This window comes from Nesoenas mayeri (genome assembly GCF_963082525.1).
Source record: "Nesoenas mayeri genome assembly, chromosome: 21".
Classification (NCBI taxonomy): Eukaryota; Metazoa; Chordata; class Aves; order Columbiformes; family Columbidae; genus Nesoenas; species Nesoenas mayeri.
Window position 1 is genome coordinate 4,595,581 of NC_137571.1, and position 25,611 is coordinate 4,621,191.

Below are 25,611 nucleotides of genomic sequence, written 5' to 3' on the forward strand. Positions count from 1 at the left end.
AGCATCTTCCAGGAGATAAAACCAAGCGCATTTCTCCCAAGGCTCCAGCGCAGCTCAAGCAGATGCAGCGTAATCCACCGCAAGTCCCGGGGACCAATTCTGACTTTGCTACCAGCTCTCTGCACCACTTTGGCAAGTCCCTCACGCTTCTAAAATAACTGGTAACTTTTACAAGGGGCTTCAGCTGCAAATCCCCTGGCCAAACGCACCTCAAAGTCCAGGTGCAAAACCCTGGGTGGCTACAAACTTCAGAAGCCCACCACGTGTGTTAAAAACACACTAATCCAGCCAGGTCAGGTTGTAAATAAGCCACATTACTTGGTTTTAAACATCTTTAACAGTTGAGGGCACCTCATTGCCCTGCAAAGCAATGCGCCAAGATGGAAAAAGCCCATTTACAGGCACCGTCCCGCAGCTCCTGCGCCGTCTCCATCTCCACTGCTACAGCCCCAAGGTTATTTCCCCACCTCAGAAATCCCTTCTGGTTTAGTATTAAGACCATTTTACAGCTTTTCGGGGCAAAGTTTGAACTTGATAATCTTGAGGGTCTCTTCCAATCAAAATGATTCCATGATTCTATGAATGAGACAAATCCATGTGGCCTCAGACCCACCAAAACCCCCTTTCCAGGGCAGCCTCAGCCCCCACATTGGGGCACGCCGATTTACCTCTGCAAATTAATTATTCCAACATTTAATTACTCGCTTGCTGTCTTCCCTTCTCCAGCATCAAATGCATTTCCAGGGACCCCCAGAGCCAGCAGCATCTCTCAATAAAATAAATAGATACCCAAACCTCCTTGTGTGAGCGAGGCTGGATGCAGAACCAGACAGTGAGCGGGGTGGCTGCTGTGCCTAACTAAAACAATTAGTACAATATTTTCTTCCTTCAGGCTAAGTTGTGCCAGAAAGCAAAGGAGAGCTGGAGCTGCGGGTGATTCTACATACAGGACACCCCAAAGAGTTAATCACTCATTTACAAAATGCTGATATAAACTGGTGTTAATGAGCTCTGTAAATGCTTATTGTGCTGGCTAAATTGGTACCTGCTGGAAGGGGTTAGATGTGCCAAGGTGGTTTAAATGTTCTTTATTCTCAGGGGACTGTCTGCAGAGGGTTTGGGAGCCCTGAGAGGTGGGAGGATTTCACAGCCCTGTTCCACTGGGACATTTGCTTTTCCACGCACCTTCATCTGTGTCGGGACTGGGGCACAGGGTTGTCACCCCATTTGCCACTCTAAGAAATACCATTTCCACCGTCCTGACCTGTGGTTCCCATCCTTGAGCCAACGTTGGAGGAAAACCATCAGCACAGAACTCCCGTAATACAGGTCAGAGCACAAACACACCAACAAACTCCACCGAGGAAACCAGAAGTTAAAATGCACCTATTTATCACTGAAAAATGCAGCCATCTCAAGCACAACAAAAATATATGGTATCAAAAATAGTGTGGTCAGCAGGACAAGGGCAGTGATCCTTCCCCTGTGCTCGGCCCTGGGGAGCCCACACCTGGAGTGTTGTGTTCAGTTCTGGCCCCTCAGCTCAGGAAAGAGATTGAAGTGCTGGAGGGTCCAGAGAAGAGCAACAAGACTGGGGAAGGGACTGGAACACAAGCCCTATGGGGAGAGGCTGAGGGAGCTGGGCTTGTTCAGTCTGGAGAAGAGGAGGCTCAGAGCTGAGCTCAGCACTCTCTAGAACTACCTGAAGGGCAGTTCTAGCCAGGTGGGGATTGGGCTCTTCTCCCAGGCATCAGCAATAGGACAAGGGGGCACGGGCTGCAACTCTGCCCGGGGAAATTGAGGCTGGAGATTAGAAAGCAATTCTGTGCAGAGAGAGTGGTCAGGCATTGGAATGGCTGCCCAGGGAGGTGCTGGACTCACTGGCCCTGGAGGTTTTTAAACTGAGATTGGACATGGCACTTAGTGCCATGATCTAGTAAACGGACTGGAGTTGGACCAAGGGTTGGACTTGACGATCTCTGAGGCCTTTTCCAACCCAGTCCATTCTGTGAGACATGTAACAACATATTCAACATAGCCTTCCAATTAGAAAATTCTCTGCCAAATTAATTTCCAGTTCAAAAAGCATCATGAATTCAGCCCCAGACCCGCATGGACAGAGACGTTACCAGCAGTCGGTCTCACTTTGGGCAGCTGTGCTCTCTTTCTGTTTCAAGTAGCGATGTTGAGGAATAAATCACAACTTCAAGGGTTTTGTTTGTTCCTTTGGGGCTCGTTTAAGTACCTGTTTTCTAAGGGGCCGATGTGGGAGCGCAGCTGGAACAACGTCACATCCCATCGTGTGGAGCAGGGAGAGCAGTGCTGCGTGTGGATGTGCCGGTCGCATCCACAGGGATCCTGCAAGAGACCTTTGGCAGCTCACAGAAGAGGCACCAGGCAAGGAAAAAATCATAATAATGTAAGAAAAGCAATGCAAAAATTTATATTTTATTTTAATTCAAAAATTTAAAATAGCTTTCAAATTCAGGAAAGTATGCCTGGACACAATGAAAAGCCTCATATACAGAGACAGATAAATTAAATTGTATATACTGCAGACAAGCCAAGTGTATGTATAGATTACATATTTACACCTTTATGTAAACCATATTTATACATTTTATTACATTTACAAAAAAAGCTGATCTTCCACTACTGTTTACTACAATAATGAAAAAAAACATTTACATTGTGTCTTTTTTAACTGTACAAACTCTTGAATCATAAAAATATATCTCTGTACAAAAGAGGGATTTTTTTTTTCATTTTTTCATTTCTTTTCTTTATTTTTTTATTATTTTTTTTTTCTTTTTCCTTTTTTTTTTCATTTTTAAACATAATGCAAGTCCTCTGGGCACAAGAATGAAGAATGTCATGTGGCGGGTCCCAGCCAGCTTGCAAAAAAATGGGACAACACCCCCCTCCGCCTCCTTTGTTGCTTGAGCACCAGCACAAAATGGTACTTAAGGGATTGAAAGGAGCAAGTCTGGTTTCAGCAGAGCCTTCCCCCTTCTCCCTGCCTTGCTGCTCAAACATCTCGGGGTCGTTTTACCCACCTTGGCACAAGGTTCTCCTGCCTATCCCCGGGTCTGACGAGCAGCGCTGGGCTCTGCTGTCGCTTGTCCTGGTTTGTGCCGGGGCTTTGGCACCGTCTGCAACTGGGAGAGGTTTGTTCTTGAGCTCAGGGAGAGGAGCCTTGAAAGATTCAGGCTTTGCTGTTGTGAGATATTGCGAGCGTTTGAATTTTGGGTACTGAAAGAGGAGCCAGGACCCTGCAATCATTGGCACCAGGGGCTTCGAAGCGGCTCTGCCCAGGGAAACGGGCTGTGGGTTTGGCCAAGGGCATGAATCACTGAATAATTTAGGTTGGAAGGAACATTGGGGTCAAATATGTGCAGCCCACCCTATCTACGTGCACACACAGGCAAAGGGACCTGGGGACGATGCTGCTGTCGTGACACCAGCGGGACGGGGAGGCAGCTCCTGCCGTCACCGCAGCCGCTCAGCCGATGGGCTGGAGGGGACACGTACCCTGACCCCATCCCGATTGTCACCGCAGCCCGCTCAGGGTCCCCTCTGCTTGCTCTGGGGTCCCGCAATCCGGGGGTGCCCAGGGAGGGACAGGCACCGCTGCCAGGCCACCCCGAGGGACCGAGTCCCACCACCAGCTGCAAGATGGAACCATCACCCCTTAGGTTTGCAGGAGCCGGGAGCGCTCGGAGCTGCGGGACACGCTGGGTGACGGTCCCACAGCGGCTCCTGTCCCCGCTGGGCCGGGCTCTGGCTCCCGCAGGCGCTTGCACCCACCTCTCAGGAATAAATCACAGCACCCCTGTGTGCTTTGGGGAGCAGAGGTGGCATTTTTTGGCAGGCTGGCTGTTCAGCATTTAGGCTGTAGAACGCTGCTTACTTTAAGAGCGCTGAATAAGAGACAGAAGTAAAAAAAAATAAAATATATATTTATACATATACACACACGCATACAGAGTAAAAGAATATAAACGAAACCCAAAAAAACCCCCTACCCTGTGGTTTTCATTAGGCAAAACTGACATTAGGTAGGGGAAAGCCAGCGTTTAAATGCAAGCATGGATGTAAACACCACCCCATTTGCTTTAATTCTGTTTTCCCTTCAAGTCTTCTGTAAGAAGAAGCTGCTTCACTGACACATGCTGCTCTACACCAGCTGGATTTCACTCGGTTTACAGTCGGTAAAACAACTGTTGCTCCTTTTCTCCAGCCTGGTCTAAGAAATGGTGACTCAAACCAAACAGACTAAAACCCTGAATCAACAAGAGCAGCGCTCCTCTTTATTAGAGGAGGACAGTGTCATCACAAAAGCATCATTTTCTTATAAGGGAGGAAAAATGTCAAGCCGCCTTATCTGCTCTCATAAAAGCCAAGGCAACCTTTCTGCCCCTGGGAAATAAAGGGAACAGCTTTGGATGGAAATTAAAACTCTTATTGCGTTGCCACTTGGAGGATCAATATGGAAAGGGCAAAGGCTTTTGAATGCTATTGGGGGGAAAAAATAAAATCAGTATTTGTTAGAGTTCTTTTTAAAGAGGTTTTTGTCCCTTCGTGTCTGTCAGCGATTTCCTGATTAGGGTGTTTGGACACAGTTTTAGCAGCTGCTGGGAGAGGGGGAATATTTCCATACAGGCCATGAGAGCTGCCTGAAAGGAAAATGGGGCCAAAACACCCAGCAAGAATGCCCCAAGGAAAATTAAATATGGGGAAGAAAAGAAAAGCTTGTCAAGTTTTGCTCTTCTCATTGAAAAGGTCTCATTTGAAAAAAACCTTCCTCCGCAAAAGCCCTGGGTTAGAGAAAACAACAAAGAAATGACCCACAAAACCACAGAAAGACAAAGCAGGAACTCATCCTGTCCCACACCGGTATCTCCCATCAACGTCCCTCAGCACCTTGTGCAGCACAACCTGGTTTGGCCTCTTTGCTGTCCGAGATCTCCCCAAAAGTGTGGGGGGACCCCACATTCTGGGACCTTGTAACCAAAAGCAGGTTGTAAGAGCCTTTCCCATCACCTCATCCGCTTCCCCTGGCCTTGACCTTGGGCCGAGACCCGCGTGGGGTGGGAGAGGAGCTGCGCCGGAGCGGACCTGGGGTTGGCTCCATCATCCCCGGCGGGACGGAGAGGGAGGACGCCGGAGGACAACCCAGCAGCCTCTCGGGGTTCAGAGTCCAGCGAGGTGTAGCAGCTTCTCCACAGCCTCTGCAAGGTTGGAGGAGGGAGGTGGGGAGGGAATGGATGGAGACTAGTGAGGTGAAACACAATCATCCACCAGACACCGACCCCGGAGGAATCTGGGGTGATGGCAAAGGAAGGGACAGAGAGAAGAACATGGTTATTACATATAGGAAAGCCTGCAATTGCTTTTTTTTTTTCCCTCAAACTAAGAATGTTCCCACCTAGAACGGCTTTTAAAGACCACAGGGAACTTTTGTTTATGACATTAAGTTATTTCTCTGCCCAGCAAAACTTCTCAAGCCCTTGCTTTACCCTCCTCTGATCACTGTGCAAAACACCCTGTCTGCAGTCACACAGTGAACGGTCTCAGACTCACGTTTCCCTTCACGTGGCGACCATTGTCACCACAGGACTATTTGGATTTGCTTTGCCGCTGGTCCCCAAGGGGTCCTGCCCCAAGTGGCAGTGAGCACTGGAGACCCAGAGACAGGGATGCTGGTTTGGGTCCTGCCTTAGGCAGAGATGCTCCCCTGGGCAACCTGAACCACTCCGGGTGCTCCTGTGAACCCCGTTTTGACCCCGCGTTAACAAGTGACGAACAGGACAGCGGTGCCACCGTCCTGCTCTGGCGCTGCCGTTCCGCCACTCACCGCAGCGGGTTCGGTGCTATACGGCCGTGCACACAGTGCTGACCGTGAACTCCGTCTCGTTGGCCATGATGTCCGTGGGCTGCAGGTTTCGGTCATACATCGGATTTTCAAACGTTGCTCGGACGTTGGTGTTTTCATGGCCTGCGTAGCCATTGAAGGGGACTTTCGGTCTTCTCCTGTAGAGAGAGAATCCAGAGAGGGCACAGCTACTCCTGCTATAGTCAACTGAATATCCCTGACAAGGAGTCAACGGAAAGGAAAAAAGCTGCTTTTGAAGAGGGTAAACACCTGGGGCTAAGCCAGATGGGATCTATAGGATTATCTGGCCATACATTTGTGGCACAGGCATCCCTGGGCGTTGCAGCCCTGAGCGTGCTCCCTCCGCATTCCCACAGCGGTGCACAGATCAGGAGAAGTAACTAATTTCCACCAGATAGAAAGCCAGCCTGAACGCTGGAGTATGAAATTTACTTTGCCTTATCCTACTTAATGTTGCCACAAATCTTATTAATGGTCATAAAAGCCCTCAGCACTCTCTTCTCCCAACACCCTCGCCCCTCCACGCATGCTCGCTCCGTTATTTTTTCACCTTCTGAATCAAATGAGAAACCAGGTCTAGGGGGAGCGCTTTTCAGTCAAGCTCACAAACATTTCTGTCAGCCCCTGATTCTGTTTCACCTGCTGGCATCACTCCCAAAACCCACCTGTGTTTGTAGAGATAAAGCACAAACCCTGCAATAATCAGGGCTATGAAAGGCACAAGAATGGCAGCTGCCACAGAACTGCTGTTTGATGCAAAATGGTGTCCTATTGATTCCGGATCATTTTCCATCATGCTGATGTCTGAAACACAGCAGAAGTAAAGACGTCTCAAAACAGCGCTGTGGGAAATGGGGTTTGCTTGAGTTACAGGTTACATCTTCAACAACAGAACAAGATGATTCCACGTGTTGTTGTGAAAGGTCTGAGCTGCATGAAGAATGGTTTCGAGGTATCGCCTACCTTAGACATCATCATTTATTTAGAAGTGCAATTAAAGACAGATGTAAATAGATTTCTCTTACCAAAATGCTAAAATTTGAATGCTTACAGTTAGGCTTTAAGGGAGACTTTCAAAGGCTGCAATAATGAGCATCTAATTCTCCATAAAGGGGACAAGACTCCAGGGTCAGATTCCAAAAGCCCTAAGAGACTGAGGAGCTCAAGCCACATTTTAAGAGAGATTTAGGAGCTTAGACCCTGGGTTGTCTGAGCTCCGAAGCGTCTCTGTGATTTTATAAAGCGAGATGGAGAAACTTCTTTGTGGTAGGGGGAAAAGTATTAATGAAAGGAACTTTACCGAGCCTCTGAAGGCCAAACTGCCCGAATCCTTTGCCGCGCACAAAGCCCTGGTACACAAACGTCCCGCTCGACGACTCCGACGAGACCTGCAACGAGATAACGGGCTTGTTCAGCGCTTCCTTGGGACGTCAGCACCCAGCTAGTCACAGTCTCTGCCAAGTTCATGCACAGCCTTCATTTAATTCAACTGCCCAGAAAACTGTGGTGCTTCTTAAGAAGTCTGATCGCCCAATGATTTGTTAAGACTCTCACATCTCAGAGGTAGGAAAAGAGAAGTCTTGTTTGCAGTAACCTACAGAACATGCTGCTGATGCACCAGGGATAGAGAAGGCTCTGGGTCAACCAGATGCGTGTTTCTTCTAAGCTTCCGTGGGTCTCTTAAGGACATGGGAAGTTACCAGACACAGAAGTTGACTCTGTAGGGGAAGATTAGCTCTTCTAGCTTGATGTTTAACAGATATAAAAGGTTAGAAACGAATTAATCACGTTGGTTTCTCCTTTAGTGTCATCTGAAGCCTTACAGATTTAAAACCATAGGGCAATAAAAAACCATACAGCTGCCGAAGAGCCAACTGTCATGTAACGTTATCGTGTGTGCTGAAGAACACCTTATGTCCCCTTCAAGCACGCAGGTCACCGCAGGACAGCAGCCTCGTCGTGCCACCAGCCGAAGGAGACATTCCCTCAGCTTCAGTGAGAGAAAAGCCAGGTTTGATAGCAACAGGAGGAGCTGCACGGGTGGCCTGTGTGTAAATGGGTGCCCATGCACTTACATGTCCATCAAGAGCCCATTTGTCGTTTTTGAACTTGTTGACAAAGATCTCCACCGGCCCCGTTATCTGGTAAACCTGGAGAAGCAGGTGCACGTCTTCTTTCTTGTAAACGCCTGAAAAATAAGTGGCTTTTAATCACTAGACCACAGCGGCTCTCTTTGAGCTTAAAGTAATTAACTTTCTACCTGAGAGAGCAGAGAAATAACATCGTCTAGAGGGGACAACTCCTACCAACCCTGTCAGTGGGAAACACACCACAAACACCACCCCACATCCAACCCCAGGGTAATTTTGCACATGGGAAGAGACTAAGCTGTTCATGTTCAGGTTCTGCTGCCGGACCAGTAACACCCTGGTGCTCCACGGAGGGCAGGGACAAGGGTCGCTCCCAACTTCTAATCTTGTTTGTCTTGGACTGCAAGTCCAGCGCAAAGGGAACGGACGATGGACTGGGCTGACCTCCCTTTCAGGTGGAGTCAAAGCAAGCTCAGGTACATGATTTTGTTTGTCTTGGTCTGATCAAAGACTGGGGACTTCAAAGCAGGGTGGTTCTGTACAGCTCTACCAGCACATCAACATCACTGACACGGCACAACACGCTGCCCCTTGCTCCGAGACACCTTCTGACGACTCTAAATCCCTCCCAAGGGCCACGTCACCCCCTTACCGGACACCAGGAGCTCCACGCCGCTGTGGTCTATCAACGTGGCATTGACTTTACTGGTGACAGGGTCAAAGCTGGTGACAGACAGCATCGCAGGCTGCTTCTTCCCCATGTATTCATAGGAGCCTTTCCACAGGGAATTCCTTGCAAACACATCAGCGGGCACTAGAAATCACAGTAAATGGGGGAGGCAGAAAAACAAGCGTATTGCCATTTATTTCCCTTTTTCAGAAAGCGAAATAGAGCAAATTTCTTTCTTTCTTTGAATTCACAAATACATATTTAGATATCTCAAATCCCACCCACTCTCTGTGTTAACATCACTGAGTACAAAGCCCAAAAGAAGAACAAACAAGCTGACGACTTTAATTTTGTTGTTTTGACAAAAAAATGACACCGAAGTTTTAAGAATCAACCCACCCTCAAATTAATTTCCTAGGAAAAGCTAACAAACCCCATTTTTCTTAAAAAAGCTGTAATGTAAAACATCCTGGAGGGCCTGAATCTCCAGAGCACACCAGGATAGAACCATAGAATCATTTTGGTTGGAAAAAACCCTCTTCTACGGTACCTGAGACCTTGGCGAGCGGCGGGTCCCGCGCGGTGCCAACCGGCCTGCCGCTGGGGCGGACATCGGCTGAAAGAGACGGACAGACCACCGCCTGTGAGCGCAGGATTGTGGAAACACTGGGGTTGGAAGAGATCCTCGAGGTCATGGAGTCCAACCATAACCCACCCCGTCCCTGCCCCACATCCTGAGAACCTCATCTGTCCAACCCTCCGGGGATGGTGACTCCAGCACTGCCCTGGGCAGCCTGTTCCAATGCCCCACAGCCCTTTGGGGAAGAAATTGTTCCTAAATCCAACCTCAACCTCCCCTGGTGCAACTTGAGGCCGTTTCCTCTCATCCCTTTACATGTTCCTTTGACTGAGGCAGGTAAAAGGTGCGCGGGCTAAAGAACAATCTCTGTCTTGTGCAGACGCTTCGACATCCAAACCATTGGGTGGAGAATCCCCTGGGAGCTGCGCAGGACCCCGTGCGAGCTGTGAGTCCACAGCCAGCTCAGCCAACACAGCTCCTGGTGTGCCCGTTTTCCCCCGGGCTGCACCGCTCCTCGAGGCCAACACGAAAGCTGCCCCAAGCTTTTACCCAGGCAAATAGGTGGTTTTCCTGTCCAGCTGCCGTCTGCTTTGCAGGTTCGGTGTTCAGAGCCCCCGGTGAGATAGTAGCCGCTCTGGCAGGAATAGATCAAGGTGTAGCCCAGAGAGGGCAGATCCAGAGCTCCGACGTTGGCGTGGGAGGGGGTCTCCGGCTGCTTGCAGTGGTGAGCTGAAAAGCACAAGGACAATGAGATAAGAGACACCGTCCAGTCGTACACAAGAAGGCATAAAAGTGACACCATGATGACAGAGATCTCCTACAAGAGCTTCTTTCAGCAAAAGCTTTCCCTGCTGGCTGAGGGAGGCAATGCCATGCCTGGATTATTCCCCGCCAGATGAATTAATGGGATGGCTTCCCCTGTGTCGCCGGCTCCATTGCTCTTTCTGCCTGAAGCTCCCAGGGGATCCTTCACTCAGATCCAGCTTCCATGAACTGAAAATCAGGCTCTGCCATCCCCACCTTTTAAGGGAGAAAAGTCCAAACCAAATGATGCTAAAGACACCTCCCTCCTTTGAGCTCTGACCGCAGCACTGTGTCTATCTGCAGACCAAAATCTGCTTTTATAGGACAACACCCATTAAATTAAAACAGTGATTCCAGTGAGTGCACTGGAGATCTGGTTTTGTGTAACCTCTCTCCACGGCACCACCACACCACCAATAATTTGCACCCACTTGCCCACAGCATCACATAATAAGTCCTCAAGTGTGCAACACTCATAAGTTCCTATAGTTGCTCAATAACCTTCAGGATTTGGCCCAGAGAAATTAAGGCTGAGCTTGTCCAACTCCCTGCCCACCCTGCTCTATCAGATCCTGTTATAAACATGTCACCACTTTCCTTGAGAAGTTACAACACAAACCAAATAAATCACAGAGCCGGGAAGCTCCCTCTCGCCCGCACCGTAAATTTGCCCTTTGTGCAGCTCTCAAACTGCTCATGAATGAAAACAAATCCTCGGCAGCCTTCATGAGGTATCATCTCCAGCCTTGTTTTACAGAGATGAAATATAAAACGCGGAAAGCTGGAGGACTAACCCGCAGCCCAGCTCTCATCAGCGGTAACTGCATCCAGCCCCGCTGCGGGTGGAGAAAGCTTTACGCAAAACCTAAAAGCAACAGCTCGATGGTCCTTGCACGGGGAAGCCAAGAGCATCTTTATTTCAATGCACCTGGCACAAGGAGCAAAATCCCATGCACAGCCACAGCTGCATCCCTGCGGTCTGAAACCTGGGAGCGTGGGGACTTTGGGGACACTTTCCCATCCCCCAGGTGAACGCAGCTCCTCCCAGAGCAACCACCTGAGGATACGTGTAAGAGTTTTAAAAGTGAGTGCCCTGGTTGGGCTGTTTGCAGAACGAGCCCCTACAGGGTTTGTTAGTGGAAAAATATCCTACCAATAAACCGCCTCACAAGGGAAAGGGAAAAGCTTTTAATACTTCCGATGCAGAGGCCATGATGGATATTACCACTTAAATACATTAAATTAAACTCCTGTTGTAGCAGGGGAAAAAAAATGACAGACAGCTTAAGGAAAAGAGCAACACGTTATTAAACATGAGGAGAAACCCTGCTCTGGCGGAGAGCCCTTCTGGCTAAATGTTAACCCGGTCCCTGGAGCGCGAGCTCACATCTCCGCCATCAAATGCGGTTTCAGAAGCACAAAACGAAGTCTCACCTGAAACTACGTCTCTGAGGAAGAACCAAGCAAAAAAAAACCTCATCTGAAATCAGAAGTGGTCGTGTCGAGAGAAAAGTGATTGTGCGATCTCCCTTTTCTTCAATAATACGTTTTCTCAGAGCTCCCCCAGAGATTACCAGCAATTTGCATGATGTGCAGCAACAAAACAAGGTAACAGTGCCGTTAAAGTAAAGGTGACAAACCAATAAAGGCCCCGGTGTCCTCAGACAAACGTGTGCCGCACTTACGGACGCAGTCGGGCTGCACGCCGCTCCACGTCAGGTTGGGGAGGCAGGTCCTGGTGGTGGAGCCCTGCAGCAGGTATCCCTTCTGGCACTTGAAGAAGATGATGCTGCCCACCTGTTAGAGCAGGAGATCCAACACTGAACTCCCAGCCTGAGAATGCACAGGTACTTTTATAATCTTCCATCTTTTCTGTGCTGGGAAGAGGATTCAGCTGCTTCCTGCCCTCCCTGCCCTGGTGTGGGAGAGCTCTCAGAGCCCCCGGAAAGCTGCAGCCTTTAACCGCGCAGGGATTTGCTTCTTTTAGGTGATACTGCGTCTCAGTATTAATTAAAATTGAGATTATTTCATTAAAACTCAAGATTAAGATAACTAATTAGCAGGGAATGGGCACCCGCAGGGCCGGCAGCGGGGGCTGGAGCTGCAACACCCCAGGGAATCGCCTCGGGTTTTCCTCTCCTTTTCACTGATTTCACACTGTACGGGAGCAGAGATTAAGGAAACCACCCACAGAATTTGGTCTGAAAACGAATGGAAATTATGTCTCCAATGTGAATGCTAATTACACTAATAACTATTAATTAGCACTGTAATTAATACAATAAATAACACGTTGGTAGTTAATCCCGTACAAACGCACTCCGAGGTGTGATGCAGCACGCAGGGATGTCCTGCTCGCGGGAGGAGATGTTAACATGTGTGAGGACTCGGACACAAACCCCAGTGAGTACAGGGGGGTCCCCGCTGCTGGGACAGTACCTGGAAGCCCTGGGAGTTGTTCTGCACCCCAAAGAGCGGCACGCCGGGGTCTGCGCACGTCGTCAGGCTGGGGTCTTGGAAGAGAAGAACAGAGACGGTGTTTTAAAGGAGCAGCTGGGGAAGCCCCGTCAGAGCTCTGCCTTCCCTGCTCCACACCTTTGCAACAAGACAGGGATATTTTTGCTACAGAAGGAATACAAAGCAACAAGGAGAAATACATGGATCTTCTTGTTTCTTCAGTCCCTAATGGCTGCAACACAAACTAACCAGAGGCACTCCAACACCCAGGAGAAAACGGAGGAACATACAAATGTAAGAACTAAATCCTGTGTCAGGAATGACTCTCATTCAAGCCATAGGGGCTGCGGTGACTCCGTCCTCTCCTGTGCCCTGGGCCAGCACCTTTGTCATCTGGGAACCTCACAATTTCATAGCGAGAGATGGAGCTGGAACTTTTAATGCATCTCAGATACATAATCTCTCTTTACACCTCGTTTGCTCTCCATCTATCAGAAGAGGAATACACACAGGTCAGTAGGGATACCTGCTGCTACTCCTCCAGCATCCATCACTTCTTCTGTGTCAACAGTAGCAGAGCGTCAACAGAATTAAGGCAGAGATGCATCACATTAATATGAGCATCCCAAAGCAAGCAAAGGAAACAGTTTCTGTCGAAAGGCAGCTCAGCAGCAGGACGTTCCCTGCTCCTGGGGATCCCAGGATGTGGTGAAGCTGCGATGCTGCTCACAGGGATGCTCTGGTACCCGGCTGGGGTCACCAGGGAGCTGGAGCATCACCAACCCCAGTGCCTTCATCCTGCCACTTGCTCAACACTGCTACAAGAAGGACCACAAGCCCCGCAGCAAATCCACCTCTACGCTTAATCAAAACACTCCAATTAACAGGATTGTGCAAGGCAAGAAATAAATTAAGAAAAGTCTCCACAATCCAGTACAGTGGCCTGTCAATAGAGCCTGCAGCTACAGGACAATGGAGCACAACTTCTGTACTTAATGGCACAGTTCTTTATTTTTATGCCTTTATTCCTTATGATCTCACTAATCTATCTCTTCACGCTGAAACATTATGCGCTTGGTGTCATCCCCGGGTCCTTAGAGCTGCGGTGAGTAACTCAACAAACGACACAAAATGTGGCCAATTTGGGGCTGCGGCGCACAAGCCAATTCGTTTTCCGTCACTCGCTTCTGCTGAGCTTGTGTCGTTTGTCACTGATGCAGTTTCCATGGAAGCCCCCAGATAAATCACAGCACCTAAAATAAACAAACAACGAGCCGTGTGGCTGGATGAGGTGCAGGTGACGGATGGCGGAGGGCACAGCATCGGGCTCCTGCCTTCATCCGGGGGGTCTGCAGTGCTGGCAATCAAACAGGTCTCAAAAATGGAAGAGATTTGAATAAATACACCACTTTGGGTGTCAGAAATGGACATCCTGGGTTAAGTTTTTGCAGACACAAGTCTTCTCCCTTCTCATGGTTTGTTTTGGGGGGATAAATTCTATACATTCCATCAGCGGTATGAGCACCTGTATTCGCTGGGCTCAATCACAGACGCTTTGCAGGACCAAGTGCCATTAAATACAACAGGATCCCAGACAAGGATTTGTAAGAGAGTGATGAAGCATTTAAAGCCAATATTTACAACAGCAGGCAGGTGCTCCCAACTCTTTATACATGAGAAAGCTCCTGGTGAAATCAGTAGGAAACCCGAAGGTTCAGGCCAGGAGTATTTTTATGTTACTGTAACTCATGAGGCATTTAAGATGTAGGTAGAACAACTAAAATCCGCGAAGAACAGCCCAAGATCAGTTTCTGCCCCAGACACCCCATAAGGGGATGATTCTGGTGTTCAAGCAGTTAAGGTAACAGCACACAGCCCATGCAGTTTATCACCACGGGAGCCCTGGACTTCAATAACATAGCCCGAGTTCTAAACAGGTGAAGAATGCTGTGACTAATTCTGATTATACACCTCTGATAGGTTTCAAAGGGTTCTGGTAGCCCCAGAAAATGGGCACCTGATGAAGGTGTGGACATTTCAGCCTGAATCCCACCACGACGGCTAGGCAAAGCCATTGGTAGGGTTTGATCGCCATCTACAGCGCCTTCATACTTCCAGGGGTTGTTATTCCTCCAAAAGCACCATCTTTATATAACTCTAATTTTCAGGGAGAAGAGCTAATTTCTGCAAACCCAGGAAAGAAAAACAAATGGGAAAGCAAGGCGACAACCCCGAGTTGTTCTCTGGTGGATGGATGAGCGTCCCCTCACCGATGCAGCTGGGCTGGGTCCCGCTCCACGTCCCATCCGACTGACAGAACCTCCGTGCAGATCCCACCAGCACCAGCGGGGCCAGGCAGGAGAAGGACACGGACGAGCGGTAGGTGAAGCCTCGGTCCTCCCTCCTGCCTTGCGCGGGGATGCCCGGGTCTCCGCAGAACACAGCTGCAACGGGCACAGAGACACATCCATTGCCATCAGCCTCTTGGAAACCTCTTGGTTTCCACCCAAGAGCAGTGTTAATAGACCCACCCCTTAGCTTATTAACACCCCAAACCCTACCACGCTCTGCCATCAAACTCCGATGGGGAACCAGCAGTGGCAGAACTGGCTACTTTCCTTCTAATTCTCTCCATTTGTCAATTGCTGTTAATTAACTTCCACCTTCTCCCCCATCTTTTTTTTTCTTTCCCCTAACAGCACGCTTAGTTTTAAAATGTATCTCTAATTGCACGATGTCAAATTGCTGTATGGTTCCATGTCACGCAGAAAGCCCATTAATTATACAAGATCCAGGGAAAGGTGCAAGGAACAGAGTGAGGGCTTTGTATGATTTAATATGAAAATGGCTATTGTGCAGCTGCCAGCCATTCAGCCAAGAAAAGCAACTCCAAGCTGCCTTTATCATTATGAGACATTTAACTAATTTTTTCGCATTAGCTATTGTATCGAGCGCGCAGGTTTCCACCCAGCCAAAGCTTTGCCTTCACAATACATTCCAAACCCTCTGCCCTTTGCCAAAGGTTTTGTCCTGCAGCCTTTGGCAGTTTCAAGAGTCCTGACTGCAGAAGACTGAGTTGCTGGGGAGACACACGGACAAACAGCTCGTTGTAAAAGATGCTGGGGGGACAGGAACATGTAAGGACTTGCATTTGTTGCAAATGTCACCTCCCATCTCTGTTATGAGAGGTGGAGTGACCAACTGCGGGACCACAGCCACCACTGCCTCCTTGCTACAGATACAGGACAAGGGGTGATGGTTTTAAACTAAAGGAGGGAGATTCAGGCTGGACATCAGGGAAGAATTGTTGGCCCTGAGGGTGGTGAGAGCCTGGCCCAGGTTGGCCAGAGAGGTGGTGGATGAACCATCCCTGAGACATCCCAGGCCAGGCTGGACGGGGCTCTGAGCAACCTGAGCTGGTGAGGATGTCCCTGCTCATGGCAGGGGGGCACTGGGGGGAGCTGGGAAGGTCCTTTCCCACCCTCACTATTCTCTGATTCTAACCAGATATTTAACTTAAGTGAGAACGGCTCATCTGTACTCCTTATGGTACCACCAAGCAAGGCAGAGTCAACACTAAAACCAGCTACATGGAGACCAGAGATGCTGGAGTCAGAGCATCAAAGAACTGAGTTTCAACACCCAACCAACGCTTGAACACGCAGCTGCTACTCACGGAAGCACTGGGGGATGTCCCCGCTCCAGGAGCCGTTGCCCTCGCAGGTCAGCACGGCGGGCAGGGAGAGCTGGTAGCCCTCCAGGCAGGCGTAACTCACGCTGGAGCCCCAGCTGAAGTCCGAGCCCACGACCTTCCCGTTGGGGATGGCCTGGGGGGGCTTACAGAGGATGGCTGAAAGAAAAACACAAGCGCGCTCAGGTCTCTTGACTTCTCAGCGTAGTTATTTCCATTAAGAAGCAAATCCGTGCAGGATCAAAGCGATACTCTGCTCCTGGGACTGGCCTAGCGGGGGGCTGGACACACTTTTCCAGCTGTGTGCGCGCAGTCCTAAACCCCAGGATTTTACTTTGAAGTCGGAGTTAACTGAATCCCAAATCTCCAAGTCAGATTTCTGAGTCAGTGCTCGTTTCCAGCCGAAGGTAAGAACCCAGCCTGACTTGGCGTGAAAACTCATCTAAGATTCCCTGCAAGATTCACACATTTTGGACAACCTGGCCGAGTTTCAGATTAGCAGTTGAATCAACCACCAGTCTGTATTTCATCTACTCCAGGGTGTTTTAATATGACATTTTTGCAGCGCTTTGCTTTTCAGCTCCGAGGAGCACTGGGGAAGATGCAAATCAGCCTGGCCTCCAAAGGAGACTCTGCCCGCATTCTGTATTACTCCTGCAACGTTAGCTCAGCAGAGAGAATGAAAAAGGAGGGTAAGAATTGCTCTTTACAGCCTCTGAAGGAACTGGAGTGTATTCAGAGGTTTCTATGTGGTCTGCATTTATATCGGAATCATGACAAGTGAATTTTCCAGATTGCTGAAGGAGTACACGGATGCTGCTACAGGTCTTATCTACACTTGGTGGGCAAGTAAAACATTCACAGTACAGATCCAGCCTGTCCTGCAACTGCTTTATTATTTCCCCTTTCCTATCTCTGAACTACACAGGCAATCTCGGAGCTGAGGAATAATGAAAAGAGTTGGAGGAAACATTTTTCAGGCTTCAAGATGATGCCAAAAAGTGTGTGCTTGCAAAACACAATATTTCATTCGAGTTTGATCTGGGTTTTTGTGAAGAGTAAGTCATTTAACTCTCAGTGCTTCACTCTTCCTTTTCTACTACAGGGATAATAGCGATCACCTCCCTCCCAGACATATTGTGATGATTGATAGACCTAAAGATAGCAAGGTGTTCATGCTCTGTTGATAAAATTGCATAAGTGCCATAAACACAGGGGACAGATTGAATGATAGGACCGAGAAACTCCCAGCTGGGCTGCAGGCGCCGTGCAGCAGGTGCTGCCTATTACCCTGCCAAAAGTTTGCGGCATTTAAAACTCACATCCTTCGGTATTCACAGCAACCAGTCTTACCCTTGCAGGCAGGTTTGGTGCCGTTCCAGGTTCGGTCTTTCGTGCAGGTTAGAGAAGACGCCCGGTCTGACTCCATCATGTACCCCGGCGTGCACCGGAACACCACGGTTTTGTTGTAGGTAAAATCGCTGCCCAGCCTGATGCCGTTGGCTGGCACACCGGGGTCACCACAGTTGATCACTGCCAAAGAGAAAGGAAGAAGCATATCTGGGTGACTGTCCCTTGTCTCACGCTTCTAGAGCTGCTGTAACTAGAAACCTGATGGTCCTGAGCATTCTTCAATGCAGCATCTAATCCACTAACAGTGGAGAAGGGAGCACTTGCAGCACAGAGGATGTGGATTAGCTATGGAGCAGGCTGGGCTACAGCACACAGAGAAAACTTTGCTTCTGCTCAGTGATCTTAACAGCACATTAAGACCTTGCAAGAAAAAGTATTAACACACATTAAACATTAAAGAAAACCTGGGTAAAAAATCTGGGCTAGATGGAAGACTGCCCATGGCACCGTCTCCTCTCTTTGCCCTATTTACTGTCTCTTGTGCAAGCTCACGTTTGCCATCACACACGTTCCTGCTGCAGGAACACACCAGCTCCTCTATGGGCACCGGAGCCAGGAACGCTCACGTTCACAGCCCCGCAGGGCCCTCGAGGTTGGCTGGCATCTCCTCACAAAAGTTATTACAGAGCCGCCTTCATCCAACCGGAAAAAAACAAACGCAAAGCAAGAGTTTTCCATTAGGTACCCGCAGAGATCGCGGGCTGAGCGGCTGCTGTCACCGAACCGTTTAGCCGGGTTCCTCGGCGCGGCACACGGGTGCGTGCACGTCCATAGCGAGCACCCAACGAACCCGACAACCTGTCCCCAGAGCCGCCTCTTCCAGGAATCCAGCCCAGCGCTCACCTGTGCACTCCGGACTGGTCCCAGTCCACGTCCCGTTCACTGTGCAGTGCCTGCTCAGCACCCCTGTGGAGTAATAGCCTTCCCGGCACTGATAGATGATGGAACTGGAGAAAACCAAGCCGTCGTTAAATAAAACCCTTGCGTTGCTGGGGGTTCCGGGGTTTCCACAGGATATAACTAGAAAGTAAAATGGCAAAGTTAAAATAAAACAAAAACCAGCAGCAAATAACCCCCACAAAACAAGACTTTCATCCTGCAATGGGCTGTTCTCAATAAAAGTAAGATTAGCTGCAAAGCCCCTGGATCAGCTCAGAGGGAACAGGCTGTTCCGAGGAGAATCAATCACAGGATCCCTAATACCAGCTCGGAGCAGGGGCAGCACGTCCCAAGGCCAAGAGCAGCATCCCCGGTACAGAGAACACTGGGGGAATACAATTATAGGTTTGTCAGTGCCCAAGTTTTATGGCTAAAGTACCTCAGCACCACAGTGATAAAAGGGCACTGGAGTGAACGGTGGTGCACGAAGCCCTGTCACGACAAAATAAGCACCTGCAATAATTGCATCCAGCCCTCGTTTACTCTGAAATTACAGGACATAATATTGCATGAATCAAGGAAAGGCTTAAACCACAAACTCCTGGCTCCCACTCCTGCAGCAACCTCCGCAAGAGCATCAGTCTGCGCACGCACGGGGTGACCCAGGGTGGCTCCAGCACACACACACACTCTAAATTGTGCATTTTGCCAAGAAATGTTGGACCAGATGATCCTTGTAGTCCCTTCCAACCTGGGATTCTATAATTCTATGGATACTGCAGCCATTCTCCGTGGGGAAGCGCAGCTCCAGGCCCCAGCAGGAAAGCAATGAGCACAGGCCACCAGTGCAAGGAAAGGAATCTTCCTCTGCCTTGTTGCTTAGTTTGCTGACAGCCGGTTAATATATGAGCTTGTTGGAGACGTATCTGTTTGACAGGAGGAAACTAATAACCACTCCGGACTGTGTGCACAGAAACTCTGCGTGGCACTGGAACCATGCGAGGTGCTCTCTCGTTACCCATTTCTCATGCAGCCAACGTCTCTGTGATACACGGTGTCACTTCCAGGAGATGCTGGGATAAAAGTCAGATTCTATCAACTCAGAAAAAGCTCTAAATTACTATTTCGCTGCCTGCCCATGCATCAGCTGTTCTCTGCTGCCCAGCCTCCTCCACCTGTGCATGTGGCCGAACACACAGGTATTACTTTTGTGACTACAGGGAGATTCATGGAAATGGTTTAATTGCAGCATCATCAGCTGTGACCTGTATAGGCTGGATATAAAAAGCCATAAATTTAAGGATGAAAGGTTTGAACTTTTAAAATCATCATTTAAATATAAATAGGATCTAATCATGCAAGTGAGCAGTAGGTGGGTAAATAATTCCCACAGATGTCAGTGAGAGATGTAAAATGAATTAGGCCCCCAAATAAAACCGGTTTTGGCACTGGCGTTTGAACAGGGTATCAATCCCAAAGATCCTGGAAATCCCACAGGCACCTCCGCTGATGGGGATGGAGGTTCCTCCTTCCACCGCCCCCTCTGGGCGCTCAGCCCTCATCTTGCCCTGAATCCAAGCCCCAAATTAATCTCTCCCCCTGTCTCCATTCCGGAGAGCGCAACGCACCCCAGCGGAGGCAGAGGAACGCCTTGTAGCGCCTGCAACTCGCTGCGAATACAAATGACGGAGACACAGCACGCTGCTCATCACTGCTAATTACCTTCCTATATTGGCCAGTCAGCACTGAACATTAAATGACTCCGTTATAGGCATAATGTTATTATTATTCATAAAGTATGAGGGGGGAAAAAAAATCTGCCAGGGATCCATATTTTGGTGCCTCTGGAACCTGATGGGTTATTTATCCTGAGATTAATGAACAGAGCCTTTCCACCAGAAGAAAAAAAACAGGGAATGAAAAAAACCCGAGACCTGAGTGTATTAATAATATGATTCAGTGTCTTTTCAATCAAGAGCTCCATCAATTTGGAATAAATTACCAATTCATTTATGAACTCTCTCCAAGCTTTTGGCTTTCAAATCAGCTGGAGAGAGGCACTTGCCCAGGTCTCCTTGCATTTGGTATCCTGCCTCGTTTTGGCTTTTGTTCTTTCCCCAATTGAATTTTAAACACTTTTATAAAACAGTAGCAGTGAGCAGCACAGCTCAGAGAATCCGGATGGGGGTTTATTAGATTGGATTATAGGGTCTTACTTGATTCCTTCAAATAGAAAAATAAGGGGTTTTGGGTTTTCAAATACAAAAATATGCTAACTGGATTGTAATTTGCATTTTGCGTTTCTGCTTAACGTAAATGACTCTTGCATGTGCCAGTTCCAGCCCTAACGGAGGTTTGAAGCTGCTGACATTCCTTGTTGTGCTGAATTTCGTCAACAAAGCAACAATGAATTAGCCAGCAGTACCCACAGATCTTACACCAAAACCCGGCTGGATACACAATGCAGATTAAGAGCAATTCACCCCAGGGAACGGGAGCAACAGTCTCACAAAAAGGTGACACTCGTCCTCTAGCACTGAAAAACCCTCCTGTGAGATGTGACCTTTGGAAGCGGAGAATTGAGGCTCCTTGACATACACATAATATTTGGAGGAAATGGTGAGTCCCTGGCAACTAAACCAGAGGGGACGGGCGGGTTGGGCGGCCGTCCCTGCCGCTGTCACTCTGGGGACACCTCGGCAGCTTGGTGAGATGCGGGGCTGGAAAAATACCTTCGCATTCGGGCTGGGTGCCGCTCCAGGAGCCGTTGGCTTGGCAGATCCTCTCAGACGAGCCCCGGAGCAGGTAACCGGGCTCGCAGCTGAACCGCACCACGCTGCCCACGTCAAAGTCATCTCCCAGCCCAATGCCGTGGGACGGGATCCCCGGGTCACCGCACACACCCTGGCTGCCTCCTGGTAGGAAAAGAGCACAAAATCAGCACAGTAAGCAAAAGTCACACAGTTTGGTCCTTTTATCCTCCAAACCGCGTTCAGAGGTCCAGCACACGGATCTGGATCGTGTGGCTGACTCGATTTAACTCCGGCTCTCAGCAGAGTGGTGAAATTCCTGATGAAACGTTCCCGGGCTCCAGGAGCCCACTGTTTTGAAGCTGGTGGCAGAACATAACTTGTGAATGTCAAGACGGTGCCCAGCTGCAGCCGCTTCCCGCAGCAGCTGCTCCGGCAGGCAGCGGCTCGGCTGCCAGCATCAGTCACGGCGATGGTTGCCCCCAGAAGCAGAAATGACGACGTGCTCCGAGCTGCCTCAGCACGCCCCATTGTATCTGCAGCACAAGAAGCTGTTGGGTTTGGAGCAGGGAAGCGGGAGGGATCCAGCTGAGAAACATCCGCTCGCACAAGCTGCGAGCGCTCGGAGCTGCCGGCTGCAAGTTTGGGGACAGGAGGGAGGGAGCAGATGCATCACAGGGGTTCTCTGGAGAAATGCCCAGCTCCTCGGTGCCTGACACAGCCCCACACCAGGCCTGCCTGTTCTTGGCTTCCTCTGCTAATGGTCGGAGCAAACATATCCACCCCCAAGCCAGGAAAGACTATTTCACTCCTGCAGCCAACAATGAAGTTCTGTGCCTCGCTGCAGGTACAGCCTTTGCAGTGTTATGTGTAATATAAAACATAACGAGCATATTCATCATCTGGGGAACGCACTTGCTTGTAAAGAGAAGGGGGAGAATGCTCCAGGTTTGGCAGTTGCTTTCATATAATGACTTATTATCAAAGTCTTTTGTTGCATCTGGCAAAAGCTGCTGTCAGGCTGGAGGTGTTTTCTGCCTTTCCCCAAGCCCTTGGGTAGAAATGATGGTTCTGGGGCACTGGGCATTCAGAAAGCACCTGTCAAACGCCACCGGCCTTGCGCCAAAGCTGCCTCCATGAAGCCATTCAGAAAAGCCACACAAAACAGATGTCAGCAGGAACTAGCACTGAACATTTCCAAATATCCACCCGCAAAGATGACAGGAGAGACAGTGAAAAGCACATGGGGAAAAGGCACGAACTAGAGCAGAAAACCCTTCCGAGCAGCTACAGATCAAGAACTCCGTAGATATGGCTTCTGAATATGAGGATGACTCTGCCTCATTTCTCTTTCCCTTGCAAAGAGGAGGTTAAACTTGGTCAAGTGGAGCTGCTAAATCTAAGTGGCATAATTAAAAATTAACACTTGTCCCACATGCTTTGCTCCAGCTAAGTTTTTCTTTTGTCTGTCTGTGTGCTCTCTGAGCAACATGTAAGGGGACGGCGTGGGGACGGCGCGCACAGCATCCTGCAGCCACCCTGCACCCTTCCTTCCATGAGCTGAGACCCCAGTGCCCTGATTCCGGGAGCCTTAGCAAGCACGTCCCATTGCACCCCTCAGCACTCCGACCCAAATCCATCTCATCAGGGACTTCTTTTGCTTATCAGGATGTTTTCCGTGTTAAACTGTCCTCGCTCTGGCACAGGAGTGGGGATGGACTTCTGTTGCCAAACCGCTCTCAGCGGAGATGTTGATGATGTGGAAACTCATTGTACCAGCTTCCACTTGCCTTGTGCAGACCCGGGACTGCTGTGGTGCCATTGCAGCAGATGTCAGGCCCTGGAAAGGGGCCACATGGGCTTCTTTTGTTGGAATGCATGACAAAGAGGGTCAGATGCTGCAGTCCAGGATGCAACGACCTGATTTTGCGTAAGACACGCTCGTCCTGTACAGACTCTGCATGGAGAACCCTGTAAAGCAGCAGGCTGCAGCACACCTCCTACCGCCACCATTTGCTGCAGTGATTTATTTCTCGTCTTGCAAGGCGAGTGGTTTACTCTCTGCCAGCGCTTATCAGCCAAGTTGCAGGGGACTGGATAGCAGTGATTTTCAGAACCTTCCGCGATACAGCCTGTGTATTCCTCCAGCTCAAAGCACATCAGGCTGTCACCTCGCGGGACAAAAGTGGCAGAGCAGGACGGGACTGGCCTGTCCCCTCCTTCCCGAAGGCCACCTCACCTGAGCAGTGCGGCAGGGACCCGCTCCAGCGCCCGTCCAGCTGGCACATGCGAGTGGCGTTGCCGACCAGCGTCCGCTTCCCCAGGCAGCTGTACCGCACCACGGAGCCCACGGTGTATTTGTCACCCGAGATCTGCGCGTGGGGTGGGGAGCCAGGGTGGCCGCAGGAGACCACTGCAAGAGAGAGATGCGCCGGTTCAATCACTGCCCATGATGCTCGTTTGAAGGCAGATGCAGCAGGTACACAGTAAGCACATAGTGTCTGAGGTCACTGCAAGGACTCTTGGCAGCTTAAACTCCCTCGTGTGCCCCAGAGGCCACCAAACGCTCGGCGGTGCTGGTGTGGCACAGTAGACCTTGCACCGGTCTCCTTTTGGGGGACACGAGCTCGTCCTGTAAAAGCTGCCAAGGGTTTGTGCATAAATGCCCAGTCTTGACACTACGCGGGCATTTTTCAGGTTCCTTGGAAATCTCAGCCCTTCTTAAACACGAATATTTCCGTGCATGGCCTCACCCGCCAGGCCCTGCGACACGGAGCTGCGATCGATGCCGTGTCACACCGGAGCACATTATCCCGGCAGATTCTCAGTGCTGCTCCCTCGACCGTTGCTGGTAAGAAAGCACCGCTAACAATAATTAATAGGTTTACTTTAGCTTAGCAATCAGAGCCAAGACAATGCGGCTGTTGACAAATACTCTGACAGGTCTGGGGGCTATTAGACAGGTTTGGATAGGGATGCTCAGCGTAAAGACGGTGCACCACTCGCTTTCTGAAGGAAAGCGTCCGTAACGGATAACTTCTCTCCCCCTGCTAGAGTATAAAAATACCAACACTGGTATTAGGTAGAAAACATGATGTATGCTTCAATAAAAAGGAGAGCACGCGTATGTTTGGGCATGTGGGCGTTGAAATATTCTGGTGCAGAGCTGTGACTAAAACCAAGGACGCTTTGCAAGGAAATGGGTTTGATAGCTAACGCTTAAACTCACACTGTAACTAACAATTTAATAACAGATACTCCAGCAGCCTCAGCTAAGCTTAAAACCTGTGGCGGTATTGAGGTTTTTAAAGGATTTACGTGCACAGTGTGAAGACTGTTTCTTCTGATGTGTTGGGCTCTGCTCTCGTGTACTTTCCTTATTGGACTCGCTCTCCCACCCCTCAAAGGGGATCAACTCTGCTTTATTCTCTTCTCAGAAGACAGCCAGGAGACATTTGCAAGCAAAGCTTCTTTGGGATCAACCCTCTTAATTTATGTTTTAGGAAGCACCTAGTAGTTTTAGGTGCCCAGTTATATAAGAGGCATGGGTTGCAGCGCCGAGCATATCTTCAGAAAACAAAGGCGTGCAAGAATCTCTTACTATTCTTTTCTTTAAACTATGAAGCCCACAAATGCAGACGATCAGTTGTCAAACTGACCTGCATTTCCAAGTTTTGGGAATGCCCCCACATCCTCCAAGTCAATGGATGCTCAACATTTTAAGGAAGGACATCCCTTGTACTGAGGGAGCCCAAGAGGCTCCCAGGTTTAAGAGGTACCAACCCTCCCGAAGCCCCTGTGGCAACATGCGGTTATCACTTCTCAAAGCCCCATGGCCTGTGCAGGGTGCTGCCAATGCGACAAGGTGGCATGCTGCTAACAAAAGGAAAGCGTGCCAAAGTCTAATGCGTATGACCCGGTGTTGAAGGATAACACAAGAGAAAAAAGATACGATCATAGCTTTGGAACAGCTAAGCTGATGTGAACTCAAGGAGCTCCGTGTCTGACTGCTTGGGTTATGCCAGGTATCGAGCTGGCAGCTGCTTTAGTCTCCAATGGGACGTTCTGGGTGTGCTGGGGTTGCTCTGCTCCTGCCTCTGCTCCCCGGGCAGCCCTACGACAACTCCAACACACCCTGGGCTTTGGTTTTCCCAGTCTAAGACAGGGGCACCACTGTGACATCTTTCACACAACACAGGGGCGTCTCCTGGACTCAGTATTGCTCATTACCGTGAGTATTTCACATCTCTCTGCGCTACTCTAAACACTCCTCAAGCTGAACCACCAGCCAGAACCTCCCAGTTCTCTCTGCAAACCACACTGGCAAAGGGAGAGGACGCTGTATAAAAGGGTCAGGAAGCAAACCCCTTGTCAGCACCTG

General features: G+C 49.5%; 1 protein-coding gene across 1 annotated transcript in view; it reads right to left on the reverse strand.

Moving 5' to 3' along the window:
- Window positions 1-5,873: 5,873 nt before the first annotated feature.
- CSMD2 (CUB and Sushi multiple domains 2) overlaps window positions 5,874-25,611 on the reverse strand; it is a gene marked incomplete at both ends in the record, with an annotated part of 231,477 nt that continues 211,739 nt past the window's right edge. The window contains 15 exon segments of the mRNA XM_080357655.1: window positions 5,874-6,033; window positions 6,562-6,700; window positions 7,197-7,284; window positions 7,972-8,084; window positions 8,639-8,800; window positions 9,207-9,272; window positions 9,786-9,965; window positions 11,726-11,837; window positions 12,480-12,553; window positions 14,768-14,941; window positions 16,174-16,347; window positions 17,542-17,721; window positions 18,445-18,621; window positions 21,213-21,395; window positions 23,470-23,643. Coding sequence (XP_080213781.1) covers window positions 5,874-6,033; window positions 6,562-6,700; window positions 7,197-7,284; window positions 7,972-8,084; window positions 8,639-8,800; window positions 9,207-9,272; window positions 9,786-9,965; window positions 11,726-11,837; window positions 12,480-12,553; window positions 14,768-14,941; window positions 16,174-16,347; window positions 17,542-17,721; window positions 18,445-18,621; window positions 21,213-21,395; window positions 23,470-23,643 — 2,156 coding nt within the window.